This window comes from Engraulis encrasicolus, chromosome 3 (genome assembly GCF_034702125.1).
Source record: "Engraulis encrasicolus isolate BLACKSEA-1 chromosome 3, IST_EnEncr_1.0, whole genome shotgun sequence".
Taxonomy (NCBI): domain Eukaryota; kingdom Metazoa; phylum Chordata; class Actinopteri; order Clupeiformes; family Engraulidae; genus Engraulis; species Engraulis encrasicolus.
In genome coordinates, this window is record NC_085859.1 from 49,229,181 (window position 1) to 49,252,225 (window position 23,045).

The 23,045-nt window shown below is 41.9% G+C and overlaps 1 protein-coding gene across 1 annotated transcript; it reads left to right on the top strand.

Annotated features, from left to right (window-relative positions):
• Nucleotides 1–1,177: 1,177 nt before the first annotated feature.
• Nucleotides 1,178–20,686, top strand: scarb2a (scavenger receptor class B, member 2a). Its single transcript, XM_063195611.1, has 13 exons — nt 1,178–1,813; nt 4,060–4,217; nt 5,093–5,240; nt 5,766–5,960; nt 8,185–8,276; nt 8,664–8,783; nt 9,163–9,341; nt 10,148–10,266; nt 13,304–13,377; nt 13,622–13,673; nt 14,044–14,196; nt 15,611–15,658; nt 15,989–20,686. Exons 1-13 carry the CDS (start codon nt 1,691–1,693, stop codon nt 16,121–16,123), a joined length of 1,596 nt encoding a protein of 531 aa, XP_063051681.1. The 5' UTR covers nt 1,178–1,690; the 3' UTR covers nt 16,124–20,686.
• The last annotated feature ends 2,359 nt before the right edge of the window (nt 20,687–23,045 follow it).

Consider the following 23,045-nt stretch of genomic DNA (forward strand, 5'->3'; position numbering starts at 1 on the left):
CAACCTGGATCTTCATCAGACAGAGGGTATAGTAACAAGTGAATGCCTATTACCATATGACCCCCTCACTGTATCTTGATTTGGTCAAAATAATGCAGTCAGATATATTTGGCATGCAAAACTGACTCTGGTCAGGTCTTAATATTAGTTTGTTAAGTAAATCATAAAATAGATCAAATAAATAGGCTACAAAAATGACACACTATAGGCCTACTTTAAAGCAAGTCATAGGGCACAGCAGACCAAGGCAAATGAAAATCAACATTGTAGGCTGTAAAGGCCTTTTTTTAGAGAGGTAATTTGAGCTATTACAGCTACACTATAACATAGCAAGCAATATTTTTGTCTAGGTACAGACTGTGTAAATGGTTTACATCACCATTAAGGCTACACGGGTAATAATGGACACGAACCATCCAATACAAGTCACAGAGGAGCTGAACTCTTGTGCATCCATTGATTTTGTGCCCTAACCCCACGCGCTCCAGACAGACAAGCCAAACCTCCACTGATAAGCTATTCAAATATTAACTATCTCTGCTTTATAACCACTGGTTGTCACATATAGGGCCCGCCATTCCGTTATGTCAATAACCCTGCTAAGAGAAGTCATCAGTGATTGAAAGTGTTCGCAGAGACCCAGAAATATGACTGCACCGGACCGAAAGAGATGGCTCTGCTATGCGTGCCCTCCACGGCATGAAGGAATTTCACGTTCCCCCTTTACTGAAACTCCGCCCTAAAATCAGTCGATCAAATTCTACATCGCACTCAAGGGCGATTCACCAATCACATTGCGATGGGGGTGGTCTACTGATGGTGGTCCGGGAGTGCGTGCACCAATGACATTCAGAGTTCATTAAACAAAAGACATTACGAAAAATGTCGTTGTTGTTTGTAACAGCACATTATTCATGTGTTCTTAAGGAACCGTAGTTCTAGAGATTCTAGCCTGCAGAGCGGTAAAACACTCGCATGACTTTTTTTCCACTCAAAACACATTGTAACACTATTTGTCATGAGAAGAACTTGACGCACTGTGTTTGGACACGGCTGTCCAGATGTCCTATTTTATGCTTGTTCAACTTGATAGGCACCGATGCCAGTTTATAAAAAAAGCCAAGCCCGTAGGGACGCCGAGTAATTTCAAAAGTTAAACGTCTCTAAAGCATTTTCCAGCTGTGTTGGCTGGTGTGTTCATGAATAGCCTAGAGTTACGTCCAAATAACGTTCATTGTTCGTTAATGAATCTCCCGACCTTGTCTAACATAGAAAGGGGGAAAAAACCTAACCTAACTATGCTGGTAAGACTTAGCTATAATTTAATACCTGAGGGCATTGCTGCGTGCTACTAGAACACACCCACTGCCTCAATCACCCAAACCTCCCTGCTCGCATGACCGAGTTCATTTAAATTAGGGAGGGAGCAGTTGAGAAGAGCTCCGTCCACTGCGTGGTCAGCTGGTATTCTCACAACTGCAGTCACCACCACACAGTCGGAATCACCGATGAGGCATGGTGTGTTCATTTGAGGACTTGAACTGAACATTTTGTTGAGCAAAAGGACGAGACAGGGTCGCGTCCGAGAGAGTAGTCAACCGGCACGAGAGGAAAGATCTGATCCAGGGGGAGCGAAGATTCGCTTGGCATTTGCTGTACCTAAGCTAAAATCTGTACCACATATTTCAACATGACCAGAAGATCGTGTGCCATTTATGTTACGGGGATTGTATGTGCCCATCTACTAATACTTGGGATCGCACTTCTTGTGGCCCAAGTCTTTCAAACGATGATCTACAGTCGCTTGAAAAAGGTGAGTACCCCATAATGTTGGCTAGCTTGCTAAAGGTTGAACCTAACAGTAATGCTTTACAAAGCGCGGGGCGGGGCCCCTTAAATTGCACCTTTTTGTAGTGTGACTTTAAAGTTATTCTTATATTAAGAAATAATCAGGATTACAACCGTAACATGTGGAACAGTTATTTCACTAAAACACCTCAAAGATGCCAATTAAACATGTTGAATTTTGATCTGCCCGAAACATTTCCGTATGTGATGAATAACCTAACCTACACCACGTGAAATGACTGTGAGAATGCCCTTATTGTACTTTTGTTTTTCCCATGTCTCCTATGCAGTATTTCACGCAGAATGTGGGTTTTTGGATATTGGTGTGTTAAAACCTAAAATCAAACAGTAGTAGCTGTGTGGCTCGTAGTCCGTTCGGGTCAATGTAGCACTAGTGGTTGGGAGGCAGGCGTCTTGGAGAATGCGTAGGGGGGAAGGGTCTTCGGAAGACCACAGCCATAGAACTACCCCAGCCTAGCACTACCTTCCTCTGAAATTCTTGACATTCTGAAGCTCTCCAACTTCTAAGCTGTGCCTGGTACCGTGTCAAGAGAGGAATCTCTAGCACGGGATTTGTGTTGTTGGGGGTCAAATGGTGTCTCCGAAAGAAGACACCTTTGCTTTGCCCGACGGAAAAAGTAGGAAGTTTCTCAGCCCATTTTAAGTGTTTGGTCAGCAACATAATAACAAAACAAGCTCTTCCAGTGACTAGCAAGAGGCGAGCCCTAAAAGCTGCATCACCATTCCTCTATAATGCATGATGCCCTGGTTTAGTAGCCCACTTTAAAGGGAAAAGGGCGAGCTCTTAAATTGACCACCAAGTAACCTTGCAATGTGTATGCTGGACGCAGGCTCCGTGATATACAACGGAGTCAGAAAATACGTGATTGTGGGCTAGTTCAGCACAACAGATTCTGTTTCAACAATGTATTCATCTAATTTATTTGAATTGTCAGTGCGGAAAGACAGGTCGGTGGTGAACATTACCTCCGCAGCAGGGAGGCTGTTCCTGAATGGAATGCCATCTTGGTTAATGGAGGTTGGAGCATTGCGCGAGCGTGTGTGTGAGATTGAGCAGCACTGACTTGTCAACCCCTCTTGTCGCAGTAGAACTAGAAATTCTATATTCGTGAACATGAAACGGCAGAAGAAATATGGACCGTATGTATGCAGTGAGTGCAACATGACTCATTTACCGGTAGTTTAAAAATTCCAGTCACAGTACTCACAGTCGGTCAGTCATCTGTATTGTGTATACACGCCGGGCTCTGAAAATATCTAATTGCAAATGCTACAGGCTACACTTTTCCACCCAACAGACCTGCTCCCTGGGGATCAGGGTTTGCCCCTGACTGAGTCATCATATGGGTCAACCCTCAAAATAAACGTGGACTGTAGCCTGTTTGTTGTATTTTATCGAACTCGTCTTAATACTGTACAGTTTGTTCTGTCAGCTGTGTACATGGGCTTTGACGTGGGGTCTGAAAATGAAGTATTCCTTTAGCTCAAAGGTGGGAAACGTTTTCTATTCGAGGGGCCTCTTGAAATTCCTCCAAGGGCCGTAAAAGTCCTCCGAGGGCAGTGCTATGAACACAAACCAGGATTTTCCCTATGTTGAAGACAGCCACCTTTTAAATGGACCCCACCTTCTGGCGGTCCCCTGAATAAAACTTAATTGTATTACAAATGTAATGTCTAAGATTCCTTTACAGAATATGTCATATTTCTTGTGAAGCTGCATTAACATTAAGATTATATCGGGGCCGGATAAAACTGCCTCAAGGGCCGTAAATGGCCCTCAAAACATAGGTTTCCCATACCTGCTGAGCTACATTTGGAACAGTGAAAATGGACATAAAGCTTAGAGGAAAGCCCTCCTTTTTATGCTGAAAACCTGACATGATGACTGTCTGATGAACTTGGATTTTAACTCCAGGTGTTTGTTCTGATAGGAGAATAACGTCAGTTGTGTGCCTGACCTCAGAAATATTTGCATTTGTACATGATGCAGGCATTTAACACTACTCTGATTGTTCTGCAGGTCCAGCACAAATCTTTCTTGAGGCCATTAAGTGAATTCTTCCTTTATTAGAAGAAACTATGGCCTTGAAAATTATGTGGCGGATTTTGCCGGTGGAAACGTATTCTGACAAGAGAGTATTAATTGTGTGCCTTGACTTCAGCATTTTTTTCTTTCTCCTCGTTTTTCAGGAAATGACGTTGACTGAGAACAGTCGAGTGTTAGACGGGTGGATCAACCCCCCTCCGCCCGTTTACATGCAGTATTATTTCTTTAATGTCACCAACTCTGAAGAAGTCATGATGGGTGCCAAGCCCATCGTTTCCCAGATCGGGCCATACACTTACAGGTAAGGGGCGGACATTTTGTTTTTCCACGTGTTTGCATTCACAGACTGTCAACTTTGAAAAAGACATGCTGCTATGTAATGACGTAGTGCACATTTCCTGCAACCTTCATAAGATGTCGACTTTTCAACAAGAGAATATATTTTGTGTCTGCTGAAAAAAAATCTCAGATTAATCCCCTTAAATATTGCAACAAGACGTGTTATCACCTTAAGTCTTTATCCCTCATTCACACATCACGTTTCTGGAACTTTGCCAGACACTCCTTTCGCAAACTATCCACTCCAAGGTTAAATATTTGTCAAGATTTGCTGCATTTATGGTTTTGTTGTGTGAACCTAATCAGATTCATCATACAGGATGGACAATACCCTTTATGGCATAGCACACTCACAGTCCAAATATGATCCTTGAAGGAACCATGGGTGGAGTTTTCCTAATGCGTTTCTAAACATTAACTTAGAAGGGTATATCGACAGTCCCACTCTATGTTCACGCCAGTGTGAATGTTAGAACATTATGAACTTCAATGGTTACAGCATGAATGTGAATTAAATAGATTTTCACATTTATGGCAGTTGTAAATGAGTTGTGAAATGCATTCTTCAATGTAATTTCCAAAGCCGCTTTTCCTGAAACCATGTTGGGCTCTTCCTTGGCAATCTGTTTCGTCCCTGAAAAGTGTCAACCATTACTGTTATCAGTAACTGCCAAGAACATCTAGATATTTATCAAGGTTTCAGAGGAAAGCCTTCTGTGCCATCAAGGACACATTGTAACAACAATAACAACAACAGTGTTTGTCCTTCACAGAGGTTGTAATTTATGGCTTTTTATGGCATTTGACGCATGTGTTTCCGCTGTGTGCTTCTCGTAGGGAATACCGACCTAGAGAGAATGTGTCCTTTCTGGAAAATGGAACCAAGATTTATGCCTTGAATCCAAAAAGCTTTGTGTTCTTGAGGAATATGTCTTCTGGAGACCCCGAGACCGACATCTTGACAACGGTTTACATTCCTATTGTGGTGAGTGTTTGTGTGCTTAAACTGTGACCTAAAAAGTCTTAATTTATATATAGAGCCATTCCACTCAACTGAGTGCACACAGCATAACCACTTGTTTGTGGTTAAGTTTTTGTTTCAGTAAGAAAATGTGACAATGACATTGTAGAATAGTGTTACAACAATGGAATATTCTCTAGTTCCTCTTGGACCGAAGATGATATTCATGGTGATGTTGCATGTGTGGTTTCATGTCTTTTCATGAAGGATCAAATGCTATCACACTCGGGGCTTTCTCCAGTAAACAATTATCTGATTTCATGTATTTATGTTTCTGTATTTCACGTGAGTCTGGGTGTGTGTTTGTGTTGTCTATAAGATAAAGTGAATTCCCAGTAGATCTGCTTAGCAGTCTTTAACCTTTTCCCTGCTCCTCACTCTCTGTGATGTATATGATTGTGTGGGTGTGTATGACCTTTTATCGGTAAAGTCTTATCTGTGTCTCTTGCTCATTCCCTGACCTCCTTCATCACGTTTGTTTGTCTGCAGGCGATAATGAACGAGTTGAACTCGTACAACTTCTTCCTGCGCACCATGGTGTCCATGTGGATGAAGAACCAGGGCTTCAGCCTCTTCATGACACGCCCGGTCCAGGAGATCCTCTGGGGCTTCAAGGACCCCGTCATGACCAATATCAACAAGCTCAAGCCCGACGTCGACCCCTACTTTGGACTGATGCACAACGTAAGCGGTCTGCTTTTGCTTCACTGTGGTTTTCGTGCACTGCACTGATTGGAGCCCCGGGTTTGTTACACATTTGGCCGTCAATATCACTGCAGCACAGGCCAATATGATCCTGTTAATAGAGTTAATGTGATGGCGGGGGGGGGTACCGTAAGGGTCTGCTTCACGTTTCAATTTCAGTTTTATTAAGGATGGAGGCTGCAGATGATCCATCTAGTTTCGGAGGGGGTTTCAAAAATGACAACGTAAACGCTAAACATTTTCTCACAAAAACACAGGACTCAAGCACATTCACACACCCACGCACCCAACATTGCTCTCCTAGCTAGCCTCTCCCATCCCCACTCCTCCTCCCCCCTGCTCCATGTTTTATAGTTGCACTGTTGTCTTTTTTTCTATTGTGTCAGTTTTTCACTCGGGTGAACTTTGACAATAAGAGTCTTGAGGAATCACAACTGCCTGAGTGCCGAATACAATACATGCTCATACATAATGCTGCTGTTCTGGCTGTGAAATGAACAAGGGTGTTTTTTGTATTACTTGGCCAATTTATCATTGGTTGTTTGCATGCTCATTAGAGTCCATTACTTATTTGTGTGGTGTACAGTATGTGACAGGGTTTTCATTACCCTGAAGAATCGCATTGATGAAAGCAAACATTCTGGATTCCTCTACGCAAATGCACCTAAAACCTATTCAGCAATGCAAACGCACATGAACCATTGAGCAAAGCAAACACGCATGATAAACCCATCCCCTCCAGCCAGTAAAAGGAGTGAGGATTACTATTTGCTTGAGGTTACCTTTCCCGCGAAGTGACCAAACCTGTTTTCTGGAATACTGTACTCCCATTGAGATAATGTATACAGCAGCTGTTCCCGTTAGGCGAGAAGCATTTGGGAGCTTCAATGAAGAGATATTGGCCAAGCGATCCTATGTGAAGCACCCGGGAGTGTGTACTTGGCTGGATAGTTTTTGAGATGACAGGCAGTGAAGTGAAGTGGAGAGGGAAAGGGAGTAATGTTGGGAAATGACTCAGGTCAGACTCGAACCTGGGACTCCACAGGCATGTACTGTATGTAGCCCGTACTGTACATGGATGTGTGGCTAAGCACCCCTTTCACTTGATGTTTGAAAGCGTGGGCGCTGCCCATACTTCTCTCTGTGGGCTGGGCAGTTGCGCAATTTCCGTTCCAGTCTTCTCTACTGTATCATGAAGATAAAGACTTGACGGGAGCTGACAAGTCTGCACATGACTAAAGAGCATCATGGAGAACGTGACACGGGAGGATGGATATGTAGACTAAAGAGTGTTTTGAAGTCGTGTACGCCGGGGCTTAGCCTCTACTCTACTGAGCTGACAGCTGCACACTGAATCATAGGCCTGCTGAGGCCCTGTCATGATGAGGGCACAAGTAAATAAGGTGGAACGCTGTAACCAGCCTGTCTTGAAGCGTTCGTGTCCTTTCAAAGCGCAAATGGTAGCGCAGCGGCTGAAAACTTGACATTAATGCTACCTTTTATGGTTTCTTTCTGACACCTTACTTATTTTTTTCCCCTTGTAGGATATTTTGAGGGAAAAATGGGATGCATTTGATGTGGAAATTTAGATCTTGCTTTTTTGAGTAGAACACGCTCTTTTATAGATGTACAACACCGGTAATGATTTGACACAATCTTCCCGTCTTTCTCCTTCTGGACATGTGAAGGGTGGTACAGTGCTGTGAGTGGGTTGATGTTTAAGGTGCAGGAGAACACATGACATCCTCTTGGCATATTTGCATGGTCATATCCTCCATTTACCGCTTTTACTTGTACAATTCCCTGGTATTGTTTACCCGGCAAATGGCTGCATTCGCCAGAAATGAGGGGCAGCTGTGTTTATGTCTCTGTGGGATAGATTTTTGATATGGTGCGAGAGGGAGACTTTGGTAGCGTGTGGGAGTTTAAACAAAAATGTGAAAGCATGTGCTTGAGACAAGACAAGACCTGTGAGACCCGACACAGGCATACAGATCCAGTCACAAAACCCCACACCCACAGAGTTCATTCACTCTGGAAATGACTGCCATTTTGTCATCAAGTACAAAATATGCAATTATTGCAGAAGCTCACAGTGCTGCAATGATTTGGTACCATTCAAACTGATCGTTGAGACCTATGTAAATCTACTTTCAGAAAGAGGTTAACATTTCTACATTATTACATTGTTTTTTTTTCACAGAAAAATGGAACTCATGAAGGTGAATTTGTCTTCCACACTGGCGAAACGAACTATCTGGACTACGGAAAGATTGACACCTGGAACGGACTGCGGTAAATATCCAGTTAGCCTCTGAATTATTTTTGGATTGTTTTTGTTTTCTTAAGATCTTTAAATTATTGGTAAATGCCTCATTTATTTACAATCGGCCTGTCTAATTTTGGAATCGTCTTATTCATTTTTCTACGATTGTTACTGGAAAAGGATTGCTCCGTTGTTGTCTACATAAATATAATAATCCACATCCTGTCATGGCACATTCAGGTTTGAAGAAAAAAGATTCTTTCAAGATCCAACCACTGCAGGAGAATTTGAGACTTTTCAATGGCACTTTGTACCTTTAGACTAAATTGATGACACAAAATGGCCGTAATCTCAACAGTAGTGGGAGATACATGATTTGGATATATTATTTTTGTTTGTATTCCTCCTCCCTGCAGGGAAATGTCATGGTGGTCTTCAAACCAGAGTAACATGATTAATGGGACAGACGGGAGCGTGTTCCACCCTCTCCTGTCCAGAGACGAGCTGCTCTACATCTTCGCAGCAGATCTGTGCCGGTATGTCCCATTACCTTTTGTTGGTGGATCCATATTATTATATTTCTCGGTTATTTCTTTTTATTATTATTTTTAATTCTTGACCTCTGCACCACCAACGGTTGGTATGCATCTTATGGTTAATTCAACAGAAAGTAAAACGTTTGTTTGGTTTGCTTTTGCTACTGTGAACCGCATCAATTGAATTCATTCAGTATTGATGTGAAAATGTTTATCTGACTCACCGTGTTTGATTTGCAAGTATGAAAACAGGCAACCCCGCCGTTCACCATGCCACATAGTAACAATTTTATAGCTTTGACCTTGTGCTTGTTAAAGTCATGTAAAACGGTGACTGAAGTGAAAGGGACTTCCTCCTAACATGAAACTCTGCAAACAGCTCTATCCACCTGGCCTACGTGAGGGATGAGGTGGTCAAAGGCATTCCTGCTTTCCGCTTTGCTCCGCCTTCCGATGTCCTGGCGAGTCCCGATGAAAACCCTGCCAACGAAGGCTTCTGCGTTCCCGCTGGAGACTGCCTGGGAAAAGGCGTGCTTAAAGTCAGCGTCTGTCGTGAAGGTAAGAAAGATACCGCTCCAGTCCATATCCATATAATAGAGCAATGTGTCTATGTCCCCCCTGCTCCCCCAAAAAAGCACACACATTTAAAGTACATACTTAATAATGCACACATATGCATTAATGTATGTATTATATGCATGTGTAAATACAGTATACTGAAAAGGCAGTAATGCATGTCAGCTATGACTTGTAAAGTATAACTACACACTGCTGTGTGTGGTTTTTTTTTGGCCTAACAAATCTGGTTTAGTATTTAGGAGATTGAATTCATCCATTCTCCTTTAAAGTCAAAGCCATTTCAAGACAAACTGCCTGTATTCACTGGAATTGGACTTCCTGAAGTTTTGTTCAGGTTATATGAATTAACTATAGTTGATGTCTATTTTGCAGTCACGGTTCGCTTAGGAAAAACAGGTTTTACTTGGTTTCCTTTGGGAATGGGAACGAACACATTGGTTCCCGAAAATGTGGGTGTTTGGACACGCCTGTCACTTCCAGATTAGATGCGGGAATGGGCATGGGTGCATCTCGCCATCAGCCGGAAAACAATGAGAGGACTCAGAGTCTTGGCGAATACAGGCCAAACATTGCATAACTTGACGTGTTATCGTGGGAGCATTTCTGAAGAATAAAATTAGTTAAAGAGAGGGGATGGTTCTGTTGAGTAATGTGTTCAGGGAAAATGTAAGAATATGACTTCATATTCTATGAACCCTATTATTCTTTCAAATTTGAAACAATATTTCGCTCGCTTTACTGTGATGACTAAAACTCCACCCTCCACTTTGCCTTGTGTTCTTCAGGTGCCCCGATCGTGGTCTCCTTCCCCCACTTCTACCAGGCCGACCCCAAGTATATTAATGCCATCGAAGGGATGAACCCCAACAAGGAGGAGCATGAGACATATTTGGACCTGAATCCCGTAAGTTTGGACTCGAGTCGTGTGTGTGTGTATGTATGTGGGTGGGTGTGGTTCAATACCATTCCATCATTACCATTACCATCATTATGTGTCTCATTGTTTTTTAAACTGCTTTTTAAAAACGGCTTTGTGAAACCTGATGATCCATTAGTAAGATGGAATGATTTTCAAATTAGTGGGTCAAAGGCAAAATTACATGGGGCCATGTGGTTGGTGTTTTAAAAGGTGGCCTTATTCTGCTGTGTCATACTGTTGAGGGAATACTGTTAAGGGCAATAAGGCAAATAAATGACAGTTGCACTGCTGACATCAATGATGAGCTTGCCAGCCTAATGGCTCTTTGGACATCTTTGGACAGTTGATCTTATATTGAATAACTCAAGCTAGAAACTATTGAATAACTCTCAAGCTAGAAACTATTTTTGTAATCATTGAGCATCAGTGGTCTTGTGGTAAAGGAGGTGGTCTCAAGATCAGATGGTTGCAGGTACAAATTCCACCTCTCCCTGCACCATCCATGGATGACGTTCCCTTGAGCTTTGGATAAAAGCATCAGCTCAGTGTAAAGTAATATGTAATTTTTGATGTGGCAGTTTTCTGCCTGTTGGTTTAGAAGGCTATTCACCTTTGAGCGTTCAAATATTGCGAAAGCAAGACGTAATTAGGTCAATCTTCAAATGATTTGCATGGTTATGTTTTGGGAATAGGCCAAGAGCATGGGCCAGGTTAGTAGTACCAAGGATGGAGCTGGGGTGTCCTCACAAGCGGTGTTCAGGCTGGCCAGAATGATGCAGATTCCTGAACCACATTCAGACTGGGATCCAAAGTTCATGCCGTTTGTTGATTTTGCGGTGTACTGTATGTGATCCAAATGAACCGGCTGACGTCTGCTTTCCTTTGTCATCACGGTTCGCTTGGCAGGTTTTACTTGGTTCCTGATTTTTTTCAGCATGAACACGTCAGCGGGTTTGAGATTGGTTGCGGGAACTAGCACTGGCTTGGTTCTTCTGACGGCCTGAAAACACTCGAAGAGCTGAAATGTCCAGTGTATTTTTTTATTAGTTTATTTCCAGAATTCATGCTGCACAGTCACAGGTGTCATCTTTTTCATGATTACTTACTGTTAAGTATTACTATTAAGGATTCATTATGCTTTGGAGATGGCACCTTTCATACATGATCAGGTGGATCCTCTGCATCTAAATCCACCACTTTGAATTATGAGTCATCGTGGACATCTTTGGCTGCAAAACCTAGTCAGGTCAGGCCATTTAAACTATTCCTAGTGGCATTGTAATGGACATGGTTTTATAGCATAGAATGCTACAAACTCATAATGTTGAGAGACCTCATCCCACATTTACTGCTGTGCTTTTGCCTTGCTGTCCAACAGCGTGGAGTTGGGACTGCCCACTGTTACTTGACTTTATAATTTATGTAGAGTATATCTAAGTGGGGTACTTTTTGCATTAGATCTTTTCAGAACAAAGCTGAGCTTTTCTGGCATGTAGTCAGCTGAGTTTAGAGATCAGTGGAAAATATAAGGGTTGCTGACAAGGGAGACGTTCTAATACACCTATACCTCTATACCTGACAATACTTGAGTCTAATGAGTCTACGAGTCTAATGGTGATGCACGATAACACGTCATTGCATCACATTGTAGCATTCAAGGCTATTTTTTGTTTGAGGTAGGGATTAACAGAATTCATGGCCACAATTATTTCAAAAGTAGCAAAGACAAGCTGCCTGAGCCCACAAAACTTTAAAAGCTCAGAACATGTAACAAAGGTTTTAGAGAAGCAGTTCTTGGACAGTCAGACATGGTGTTGGAGACTTGGCTCTGCAGAGTTGGATGAGTCTCTGTCCATTTTAGGGGAAGTCACGGCAGTTCGCCAGCGCATATGGAGCAGGAAAGGTCTATTGTGCAACACTGTGCTGTGCACAGCACTTAAAACCCCTGTCAAAAGGTTTCTACAGGACAACAACCCCAAAGCACTGCTCCAAGTGTTACGCAAGAAGGCAGGCATTCAATCGGTCATCCTTTTGTGAATCAGCAATTATGACCTGTGAATCAGTATTTGTCACTGCTGTTGTTGGGCCTGTATTTTGGAAGCCTCTTAGACTCGTTCTGAAAAACACTGCTGTTGGTTAGCAAGCATCTCATTGTGTACAACTTAGTTGAGGTGAAGGTGGTTGAATTGGACAGGTAAAACCTGGTAATTGTGAATCTTTGGCATTGGAATATAACTAATGAAGCCAGGCCACCAACCTGTGGTTTAGGACACCTGGAGGTCTCTTTTTAAAATCTTGAGGGTGTAGAGTGATGGTTTAGAAGGCAAAAACACCGAAATCTGCAAGAGTCTTGATCAATATGATGATCCCTGATTAGGAAGGGAACATTTTGTCTGTTCTCTCACTGGAAAAATGATAGTCAGCACTAAATCACATGGACTCAACCTCAAAAACCTCTTCCGGAAACCACCACGATGTGCAAAGATTCAGCATTAGATCAGCATTTGTCACATGATCTCTGAACTGTTGTGCAAACTGCTTAAATCTGTCCGGAAAAAAACCCATCAATGACTTTAAGGGTGGAGGGGTGACCGTGGGCCCTGGGTACTGGGCCACTACACTGACGACCTGGGTTCGATTCCAGCCTGGGTCATTTGCCACCCTTCCCTGATTCTCTCCCCACTCATTTCCTGTCTACTTCTCAACTGTCCTCTTTCAAAAATAATTAACAAGGCAAGAAATGTAAAAAAGGGTGGAGGGGTTGAAATGGCGTCTCACTGGACCTTACCTTATGAAAACTTAAAACAATACAGTGATGAATATTAGGAGCTGTACTGTTATGTCCAACATTGTTGTGGAAAAAAAAACCTTCCGGCATCACTGGTCGGGATGTATGCCCATGAAATGTTTAAATGTCTGTAATCCTTTAACAGCTGCACATAGTGGATGAAAGAGCTAAATATGAGTTCTTTGAGCTTAAATTTTCACAACGTGTGAAATTGTGGCTTTTCTTTCATAACAGACTACAGGGCTCCCTATCCGGGCATGCAAACGGGCTCAGCTGAACATCATCCTGAAGAGAGTCAGTGGCTTCCCGTGAGTAAAGAACATAAACATTATGGCATTATGTAAACTATCCAGATATTGATGTTAAAGACTTTTTCAAACATAAGGAATGTGTAATATGTCAAGTGCTTCAAACTTGCTTGCAAATGTGCAGGTGTATAAATACATAGACCTGCCATAGCTTTGTGGTGGTTTTGCAAATGTAAATGCGATCTTTTTTGCTTGAAGTTGATTTGCCTCACTTGATCCTAAGTTCATCTCGTTCTTTTCTTAGGCAAACACGGTATCTCAATGAGACCATTTTCCCCATCATGTATGTAAATGAGGTAAGACCCTATTAGCATACCTTTTTACATGACCACGTGAAATACAAATGAAATGCCTAACAGTTTTGTGAAGACATTTCTGCAGGTAAAGATATTGTTGACTTAAAAATGAAGCTGATCTGTAGTTCTGTTATGTATTCAGAGGGTATAGGCTAACCCTAACAGTAAAGCTGGCTGTGCCACTGCTGTGCTACTAGATGTGGCACGAGTTAAAAAAAACTACCTGAACATGACCTTTGAAATGTTGAGCTTTTGCCAAATTATGCAACATGGTATGGCTTTAAACTTCTAAGCAGACCTTTTTAAAATGTAATCATGGCTCAGAATTTGATTAAACTGCTTGGTCTAACCGTCACGTGACTGTTTGCAGACGGCGACCATCGATGACGAGTCTGCGTCCCAGATGAGGACGTTGCTGATGATTGTGACAGTGGTGTCCAACTTCCCGCTCATCATCGTCGGCATGGGCGCCATCCTCCTCCTTGTCCTCATCTGCCTGGTGTGTCGCTCGCGCCAGAGAAAGGTATGTTACGGGAGATGACGCTTATTGAATTCAGTAGGCCTGGAACAGGAAAAATGGGGGTTGTATGGAAAGGCAACACAATTGCTTTCTATGTTTTTGTGTTAACGTACCAGTCGATTGTCTGAAGCTATTTGTTTGGCTGCCATTTTGAGTAGAACTCCTTGGCAGAAAAGGCAGTTGTCTTATTTAATGTGACGGCTAGCTAGTTCCCAGTTGGGCATCTGGGTTACTTCATCTTAACGAGGTTCAGTTCTCGTACATGGTTTAGCCCAGAATGTAGACGCTTGGACCTCTGGGACGGATTTTGAATTGCTTCAGGCAAACTCAAATAAGCCTCTACCCCTTTACATGGTTTTTGAACAGTTAAAAAAAAGTTTGTTGGCTGAAAGGCGAACTTGAACCTTTGCTGTTTGTCAGGGGTGATACAGCAGACACAAACCTGGGCTTATGTAATGCAATGACCTGCACATATCAATCTGGGTTACTTGTACTGTATATTTTAAAGGCAGGGGTCCACAACCATTGTGACACAAACAGGAACGAGACTCTTGATTAGCAAACTATTTTTTCAAGCTCTTCTGCTTATTTCTCAGCATTTTTTTTTCTGTTGTCAGTTTTTCCATGCATGACTATAATTTGGCAAAACCTAACAAGGAAAACTAACTTGTTTTTTAAAGGAAAGTATGACATTTTACACTTGGAAGTCCAGTCTTCGGGTCATTTGTGATGAAATACAATGTTAAAATTTGTACACATGCCACTAATCAGACTTTTCGTCAGCACTCCCCCACCTTTCCGGTGGCATAGAGACACTGGAACAATTACGCTGCAAAACATCATTTAAGTCAAATGCGTTTTTGGAATATCAGTCAACATCACTAATGACTTTGTGACTTTTCTGCCTTTGTAAATGAAAAGTTTTCATTTTAAGAAGGAATGATTGTTCCAGTGCACTGATTTACCACAGTACTGAACCATGGACCTTGGGTGCCTTTCTGTGCGAGCGTGCGTGTCAGAGTGCGAGAGAATCCTTTGGGTCAACTGTGTTTGTGATCAATGGGTTATACAAATAAATCTGAGTTGACCTGACACACTATCTGAAAATTCTCAGATTGGCATTACCGCATGTGGCCAAATGTCGGTCTCATCACAAATGACCTGAAAGCAAGACTTTAAACATGTAAAATGTTCAGCTTTTCCTTTAAACTATATATCCGGCCCCTTCCTGGTCTATTGAGACATTTTTTTGGCGTTAAGCTTGCATGTTACAGAAATGGTTGGGGGACCCATGCTTCAAGGAATGTAAATGCGCTATGGTTTTGATTTAAACCTGTATAGCTTTTACTAACTTGTTAAAAGTGTGGATGGATTTCTGTTTTTTAATTCAACCCTTTTTTTCCGTTTTCCTATTCAGAGTGAAGTAAAGCGTATTGATTTTTCAGAAGCTTTTCATTCTTTTGGTGTAAGTCTTAGTTTCTCCCTTTTTTCGTTGTGTTGTGAATTACTTGGCATGAAACGCAGCTCAAAACATCAGCAACTTATGAGATACAGATACAACAGATACAATACAGCATGTGTTGGTTTATGAATATTATTTATTGTTATGATTATTACTATCATTATTATTGCCTTTTTGATTTGGTCATGAGATTCCTTTAGACATTAATTGTAAAAAGTTTAAATGCGCAGCTACCCATTTATTTCTCTCCCATATATTCTTTCTTTTTCCACAACTTTCACTTCCTTTTTCCCACATTTAACCTCCGGTTTCACACATTCTCTTCCCCTTCAGACGGGCAAAGATGACACCGCTTACACGCAAGTCAGTGACAAGCCAGAAGAATCGACAGAGAAAAGCACAAGTCAGCAGCCAATGAGGAACGGCTCCTATATCGCCATGTCGCCAGTGGAGGCACAGAAGTGCTAAGTGTTCCGTGGGGGAAATCGGACAAGAGGCTCTAGAGCCCTCTTCCAGAGTTCTAGAAGCTTTGATTCCGACTAACAAGCCTTTATTACTACCCAGGGGTGCTTTCTTCTTCTTTCTCTTCCTCTCCTCAGTGCGCTTAATTTTTGAGCTTTTTCTCAGAAATACTTTCATCGACCCTCACGGCTATTTTTTTCTACTTTTTTGTTTTTGTATTTTTTTTTTTTTAAGTCAACCTCTTTCCTCAATGGTCTGTGCAAAAAATCCAAATGCACCAAGTGACTGTGTCAGTGTTTAAAATCTGGGCCACCACGGATATCATGCTGGTGTCACCTTGAGAGATGCCACATAATACCCTCTCAAAACGGCTCATTGATCAACCGTGTATCAGTATGGAGGCCAAAGACCTCTAGAACGAGGCCAAGAGGTTAACGGGGGAAAGGTCATTTTTTTGGCAGCAGTTGGCACGGTGCGCCTGACTGAACAAAAAAACCCTGTTCGTACTTCAGTGCTATGACTGCGGTGTGGTTTCACCCAGATTCTGCGACCTATTTACAGGTTCGGCTGCGATATCTAAGTATTGCTCAAACACTTTTCTTATGTTACCGTTGGTAATCCACTAAAAGGCTTGAACCTTTTTTGAAACTTTTTCCTCTTGTGCGTGTCTGGAGACCCCAACTTGTCCATCTTGTTCGTTATGTGTGTGGAACATGGCCATCGCCACCCTGTCCACTTTTGTTTGGTATGTGTGTGTGCATGTTCAGATGTGTGTCTTTTCGCCAACTGCTTTGGCAGATCAAGAACCACTTAAATGTAGCACTACTGACCTAAGTATTTTTTCACGTCTGTTGTTTTGTTTTTGGTTAAGTGCTTTCACAATGCAACTGATGCCACATACTGGTCGCCCTAGGCCATTTGATCTCCAAGATGCCGCTCTGGTCTGAGACAGACAGGCAGTCCGTCTTCAGAGCTGCCCTGACATTGCCAGAGATGTGATTGGGACTTGTTTAGACTTAGTTGTCAGTTTCTTCTATCGATTAAAGAGAAGATGATGGTAGAGAAAAAAAAACATTGGGTGAGACATCACAAGATCATCTCAAGACAGGCAGAGAAGACAGTATTCAAAGAGGCATTTGATCCCTGAGTTGTGTCCTATTTCTAAGTTTCTTTTACGATGTAAAAAATATGGGCTATTTGTAGACAACAACCAAGCAAGACTTGAAAGCAAAAATCATCTGCCTTATGTCTTCTGCATGGCAATAACACAAAACGCGGCATTCAAGTGGAGAGTCAGATGTATAGAAGAGAAACTTAATCCAGAAAAGAGCCATATTGGTGTGTGTGTGTGTGTGTGTGTGTGTGTGTGTGTGTGTGTGTGTGTGTGTGTGTGTGTGTGCGTGCGTGCGAGTGAGAGTGTGTGTGCTTGCGTGCGTCTGTTCATATGCATGGTCCATTCCTTTCACCTCCTCTCGTCTTTGTATGATGACTTGAAAGCACAATAGAACTCCATTCATTTGGTGTGGGGTCCCACCTGTGATCAGGTGTTTACAAATGTCTGAATTCTACACAGTTTTAGGGAACGCGCATGCACAGTATCTTAACGACAGGGGGATAACAAATGGAAACACTTTAATTTGTATTTATTTTTTATTTTATTTTTCAGTTTTATTTCTAATCACTTGGTTACATTTGGAAATCCCCCCCACCCCACCAACCTCCTATTACACCGCCATTGTCATTTCATTATGTTCGTCACATTTCACGGTCCCCGTCAAGGGGTTTTGTTTTGTTTTGTTAAATGGTTTGTTTTGTTTCACCATTCATGATTCGTTGTATCATTCATTTATGTACTTCAATGATCCCTACACTATATTTGCTGCTGCTCAAGTAACATTTTTGCTTTTTTGTTAGGGGCTGGGGACTAATCTTTGGAATTTCACAGAACAAAGTAGTTACTTGCTGCACTGGATCGCTTTTGTTTTCTTTTTTTTCTTTTTTTTGATTATCGGAGTAAACAGCTTATTCAAGCCCTCTAACTAATTTCTAGAATTCAATCATCTCAGCCAGGCTAGCGCAAGGGTTTCAGACGACATTAACACAGATTACATTTGTTACATATATTTTGCTTTTCTGATGTATGTGTATATGTGTGCATATAGTATACCTGTATATGCACACACACACATACTGTACATGTTGACAGAAATATTGATGCTTTCATACTGGAATATTTTGTATGTTTATCCAGACTTGTGAAGTCTGTAGTAAACAAAGGGAAGTATAGTCTTGTGTGTTTGTGCAGCTATAGATTTATGTTGTTGGATATCAGTCAGTCTTTTGCGTTTCTGCTTTACCGCGTTGAAAATGGCATATAGCAGTCCCTGTTTTGGGAATGGACTGCCAGGTATTCCAAGCAGATCGTGTATTCACTCATTTACCACAGATATGTTGACTCTGAGGGAGCCGTAAATCTTGTAATAGAGTGACACTTGTGGCTTCTTTCTTCTTGCAGAGAAAAGCCACATGATTGTCCTGGTAGGGATGGTTCAGTTTGCCACTTGATCAGAGTTAGCATACCCAGGTACAGTGAGAAGTCCTGCTTTCTTGGAATAATAGTGTGCCGTTCAGGAGGCCTGATGGAGATTTGTAGTTGCTGGACCAGGAGTGCGAGCCCTATAGGGTTGGATGCTGTAAGGGCACTACGTGACTTGAACCTTTTAAGACCTTAACCCTGACATGCGTGTCAACAGAGAAGACGCCACACTCACACCCACATGTGCTTGTGCACAGTGGATATAATGACCACCACCTTTCCTTAACTAATACGGCAGGCTTGAGTGACTTGGCTTCAAGAGTTCTATTACCATACCCGATTTTTTTTATCTATACATAATTGCTAGTCAGCTGGTTCTATGAGTGCCATTCACCTGTGCATTTTAAACGCCTGCTTTTAAAGTAATGAATCGACTAATGTAGTGAATGGCTGGAATGAAGAATGAGTATGGGATTAGAACTTCTTAAACCGGATTAGCGAACCCTGCCACTTGCCGTTGCTCATTCACAACTCCACAGCATGTTTGACCAAAGATATCCTTGAGAGACCAGTCCCAATGTTACCTTAGGCACCCACATGCCTCTCTCCTTTTCACACATGTTAAAATGGTGGCCAATTGAGAACATGAGAACAGTGTTAATGATAAATGCTAAAGTTGTATTTGAAGCACTAAACATTTCGATGCCATAATTATTTTGAGTTTATTTGTGTAAATGACAAAGATATGGATTTGCCATAACGTGATGGAAAGCATTCAGTATTATATATATTAACAGCAATATCAAAAAATAATTGACACATTTTTTTGTACATGTTGGAAAAGCCCTAGCCTTGTTCATGATCATTTCAATATTTTGTTGTTTTGTAAAACTGTGTTAACTCACCATTGTAGTGTTTTTTATTGTTGTTATTATTATTATTATTGTTGTTATTGAATGAAGGTCTGATGTCTTGCAATGTTAAGTCCATGAGTATAGAGTGAGACTGAATGCCTTATGATCTGTAAGTATGTTGTGACTGGTGACATCGGTTGGTGTGTCTTGTGCCAGACATTGGGGTGGTTCCAAGCAGAGGTGGTTTAGTGAGGAACTCGGACTGAGGTGTGAACCACCTGGGGGGCATTCCAAGAAGGTTGTTCAGGAGCAAAACGGGTGAAGTTTACCTGGAGGTAGTGGTGAATCTGTTAACAACAGAGTCTGGAGTCCTCATTTTCTTAACAGAGTGGCACCTGCAGACACTCCATTAGTAGGTTTGCCACTTGCTGTAGGTCAACTCAACCAGTTATGTCACTTAGCTACGTTCTTGGAATACTCTCCCTGATTTGGAGCAGCAGTCCAGCATCATGGCAAAAACAACCCACAGGGCTCTCCATTTCGAATTACCACTTGCCTTGACCCAACGTATCATGATGCCATGATGTGTGAATTAAACCTACTCTCTGGAATTACAACCCCCTGCTATAGTTGTCAATGGAAAGGCTGAATGTCTTTAAGGAAGACTTGTTGGGATTGCTTATTAAAAAAGTGTCATTATTTTTGCGTATGTGTAAAAAAATTGCAATCTAACCTTCTGCTTAGATGAATGAAGCCTATCAGCCAATCAGGGATGGACTATTCAGTGCCATATCATCCTTGTAGAAACTTAATTTGCTTTTCATCAGTAACACTAGCCCAATACTAATGTAGCAGACCGGCTCTCTATGGGTGTTATAGGGAGCATTTCCCCCCCCTTTTGACATCCACATAAATTGAGAAACAAAATCCCCATTTTTTTTCTCCTTCAAATTATTTTTTGATTATTTTTTGTTTTGTTTTTGTTCTTTTTCGTTGGTTGCCTGCAATGAAGTTTTTGCTGCTAAAAATGACAATCTTTCTGTCATGTTAGGTGCAAAATCATTTCAAAATGATATCCATTCTTACTTTTGATAAATTATACTGCACAAATGTTTCTACAATGCTTTTTGTAAACATTTCTAGTGTTATTTGCAAAAAATAAATGAATACTTAAAATAATACCATCGTCTGTCTGTTTACTTTTTGAGTTCAAATTTATCCTCTGTGTAGTACAATACTTTCAATGCAGTGCATTCTGACATACGTTTAAAAGAAACGAAATGACTCTAAATTACTAGAGCCAGACTACGGTGAAGAGCACAGTCTGGCACCGTATAAGCAAAGCAGCACAACACCAATGGCATTCACACCACAGACATGTGTGGCTGAAACTGTAAAACTGTATTGACCGGCCCTTCCGTGGCCAATCGGTAGGGCACTTGCCTGACATGCGGCTGACCTTGGTTCGATTCCCGGCCCGGGTCCTTTGCCGACCCCTCCCCGTCTCTCTCTCAATTTGCTTCCTGACCACCTCTCACACTGTCCTATCAAAGTTCAAAAAGACCACAAAAAAACTGAATTGACCAATGCATGTATGGTTCAAACTGCTAAACTGTAATGACCAATGCAGTGACCCTGTTAAGCCCACCCCGATGACCCTCCGATGCACTCTAAAAAAAAGTATCTCTTTGCACACCGATGGCGGTGTGATTGAGGGCCGGGTTTTGCATCCTTTTGGATTATCTCCAGCATAGGATTTCCTATAGCTTATTCAGCTGTCTGACCTTTTGCATGATGGGCAGGCTGGATTCAGAAGCTACGGTCCAATGGCACATATTCCAAATGACCTAGTTTTAATGACCTGTTTTTACCTGTTAAACCAGGGCATTTTGGAATATCTGGCGCTATAGGTTGCCATATTGACTATTCGTTTGATTAAAATCGGATTCAGAGAATATTTGTTTGATCATATAAAACATTTACAGAGATCTTCTCAACAGTTATCCTGAGTAAGCCAACAGTAATTTGGCACAACAGCATTTCAGTCAGTTTTCCCTTCCCCACATTACCCATATAACATTTGGGCAGAATCATCAAGGTCAAAGTTTCCGTCTGTCAATAAAAAACTGTCTGGTTCACTTCAAACCAGTAGCAAAAGATGTAATTTCCTATTTTGTGAGATAAAATCCTCTCCATTGCAATAGTGCATAAAATGGGAGACTTGGGGCAGAGCTTGTCGTGCCTGGCACTTCTTGTTACTCACTGGAACAATATCTACTCAAACCAACAACTCCTCCGTCCAATCCCAAGACCAACTCCCTAAATACTTCAGCCAAATCTGGAACCTTCTCTAGCTCTCCCAACTCAAAACGTTGGCAGATGCAACACTAGCATCAGTAGCAGCAGAGACAGAAACAGTGGTGGGCCTGCAAATATCACAGGAGACTCATTACCTTCTGTAAGGGCTGAGAGTGCAGTGGTGGCACACAGCACTAACACCGGCTGCAACATGATCTCCAAAAATTCCGTGCTCCTGGACATGGATGTTAAGGACACGAAATCCGTGTCCAGGAGCACGGATTTTGCCAAAATTCCGTGCTCCTGGACACGGCATTGTTTTCCGTGCTCCTGGACACGGAATTGTTTTCCATGATGGACACACAGAAGTGCTCTCTTTATACTCCCACAGCTCTATGTTTCCACAGTCTTTGACCTCAGTCAAATATTTTTTCTAAAAATAAAAAAAACATTTCTTACTGACAGGTTAGGGTTAGGGGATTGTTTTGGTCTGGGCACAGCTAGTATTCTTTCATTCATTTTATGAATTCGATAGCCTATCAACCAACTGGAAAAGGTATTTCTCAAAAATATGTCTTTAATGACAGGTTAAGGTTAGGGAATGTTTTGGTCAGGGTACAACTTAAATTGCTATAGCATTATTTTGCTTAGGATTAGCATTTGGTATGTATTTTCTAATGAAAGAGTTAACACAGTGCTGTGGGAATATAGAAAGCACTTCTGTGTGCCCATCACGGAAAACAATTCCCTGTCCAGGAGTGCGGAATTTTGGCAAAATCTGTGCTCCTGGACACAGATTTTGTGTCCTTAACATCCGTGTCCAGGAGCACGGAATTTTTGGAGATCAGGCTGCAACATGCCATAATTGGGCCGGCTTGCACTCTCATGGGGACCCAGGTTCGAATCCGGCCTAGGTCATTTCTCAACCCTGCCCCATGAATAAATATCATTCCTGGGTGTGACTGACAAAGGCGCACTATGCAATTCTTTCAAGTTCACAGACGGAACCATGCTCAGGGAGCCTCAGTCATGGAGGAGGATGGGAGAGTGATCTGGTTAGTCAACCCCCCACCCAACAAACGTTGTCGGGAATTGAACAGACCTTTGGCGTCAAGCCTGACACTCTGCTGCTTACCCATGACTGCCCAGACATCTCTGAACACCTCTGTAATTCCTGGAACATTCCAATACATTAAAAATAGTCTTTGGGTAGGTTGTGACTGGGAAATAGCAATTCAAA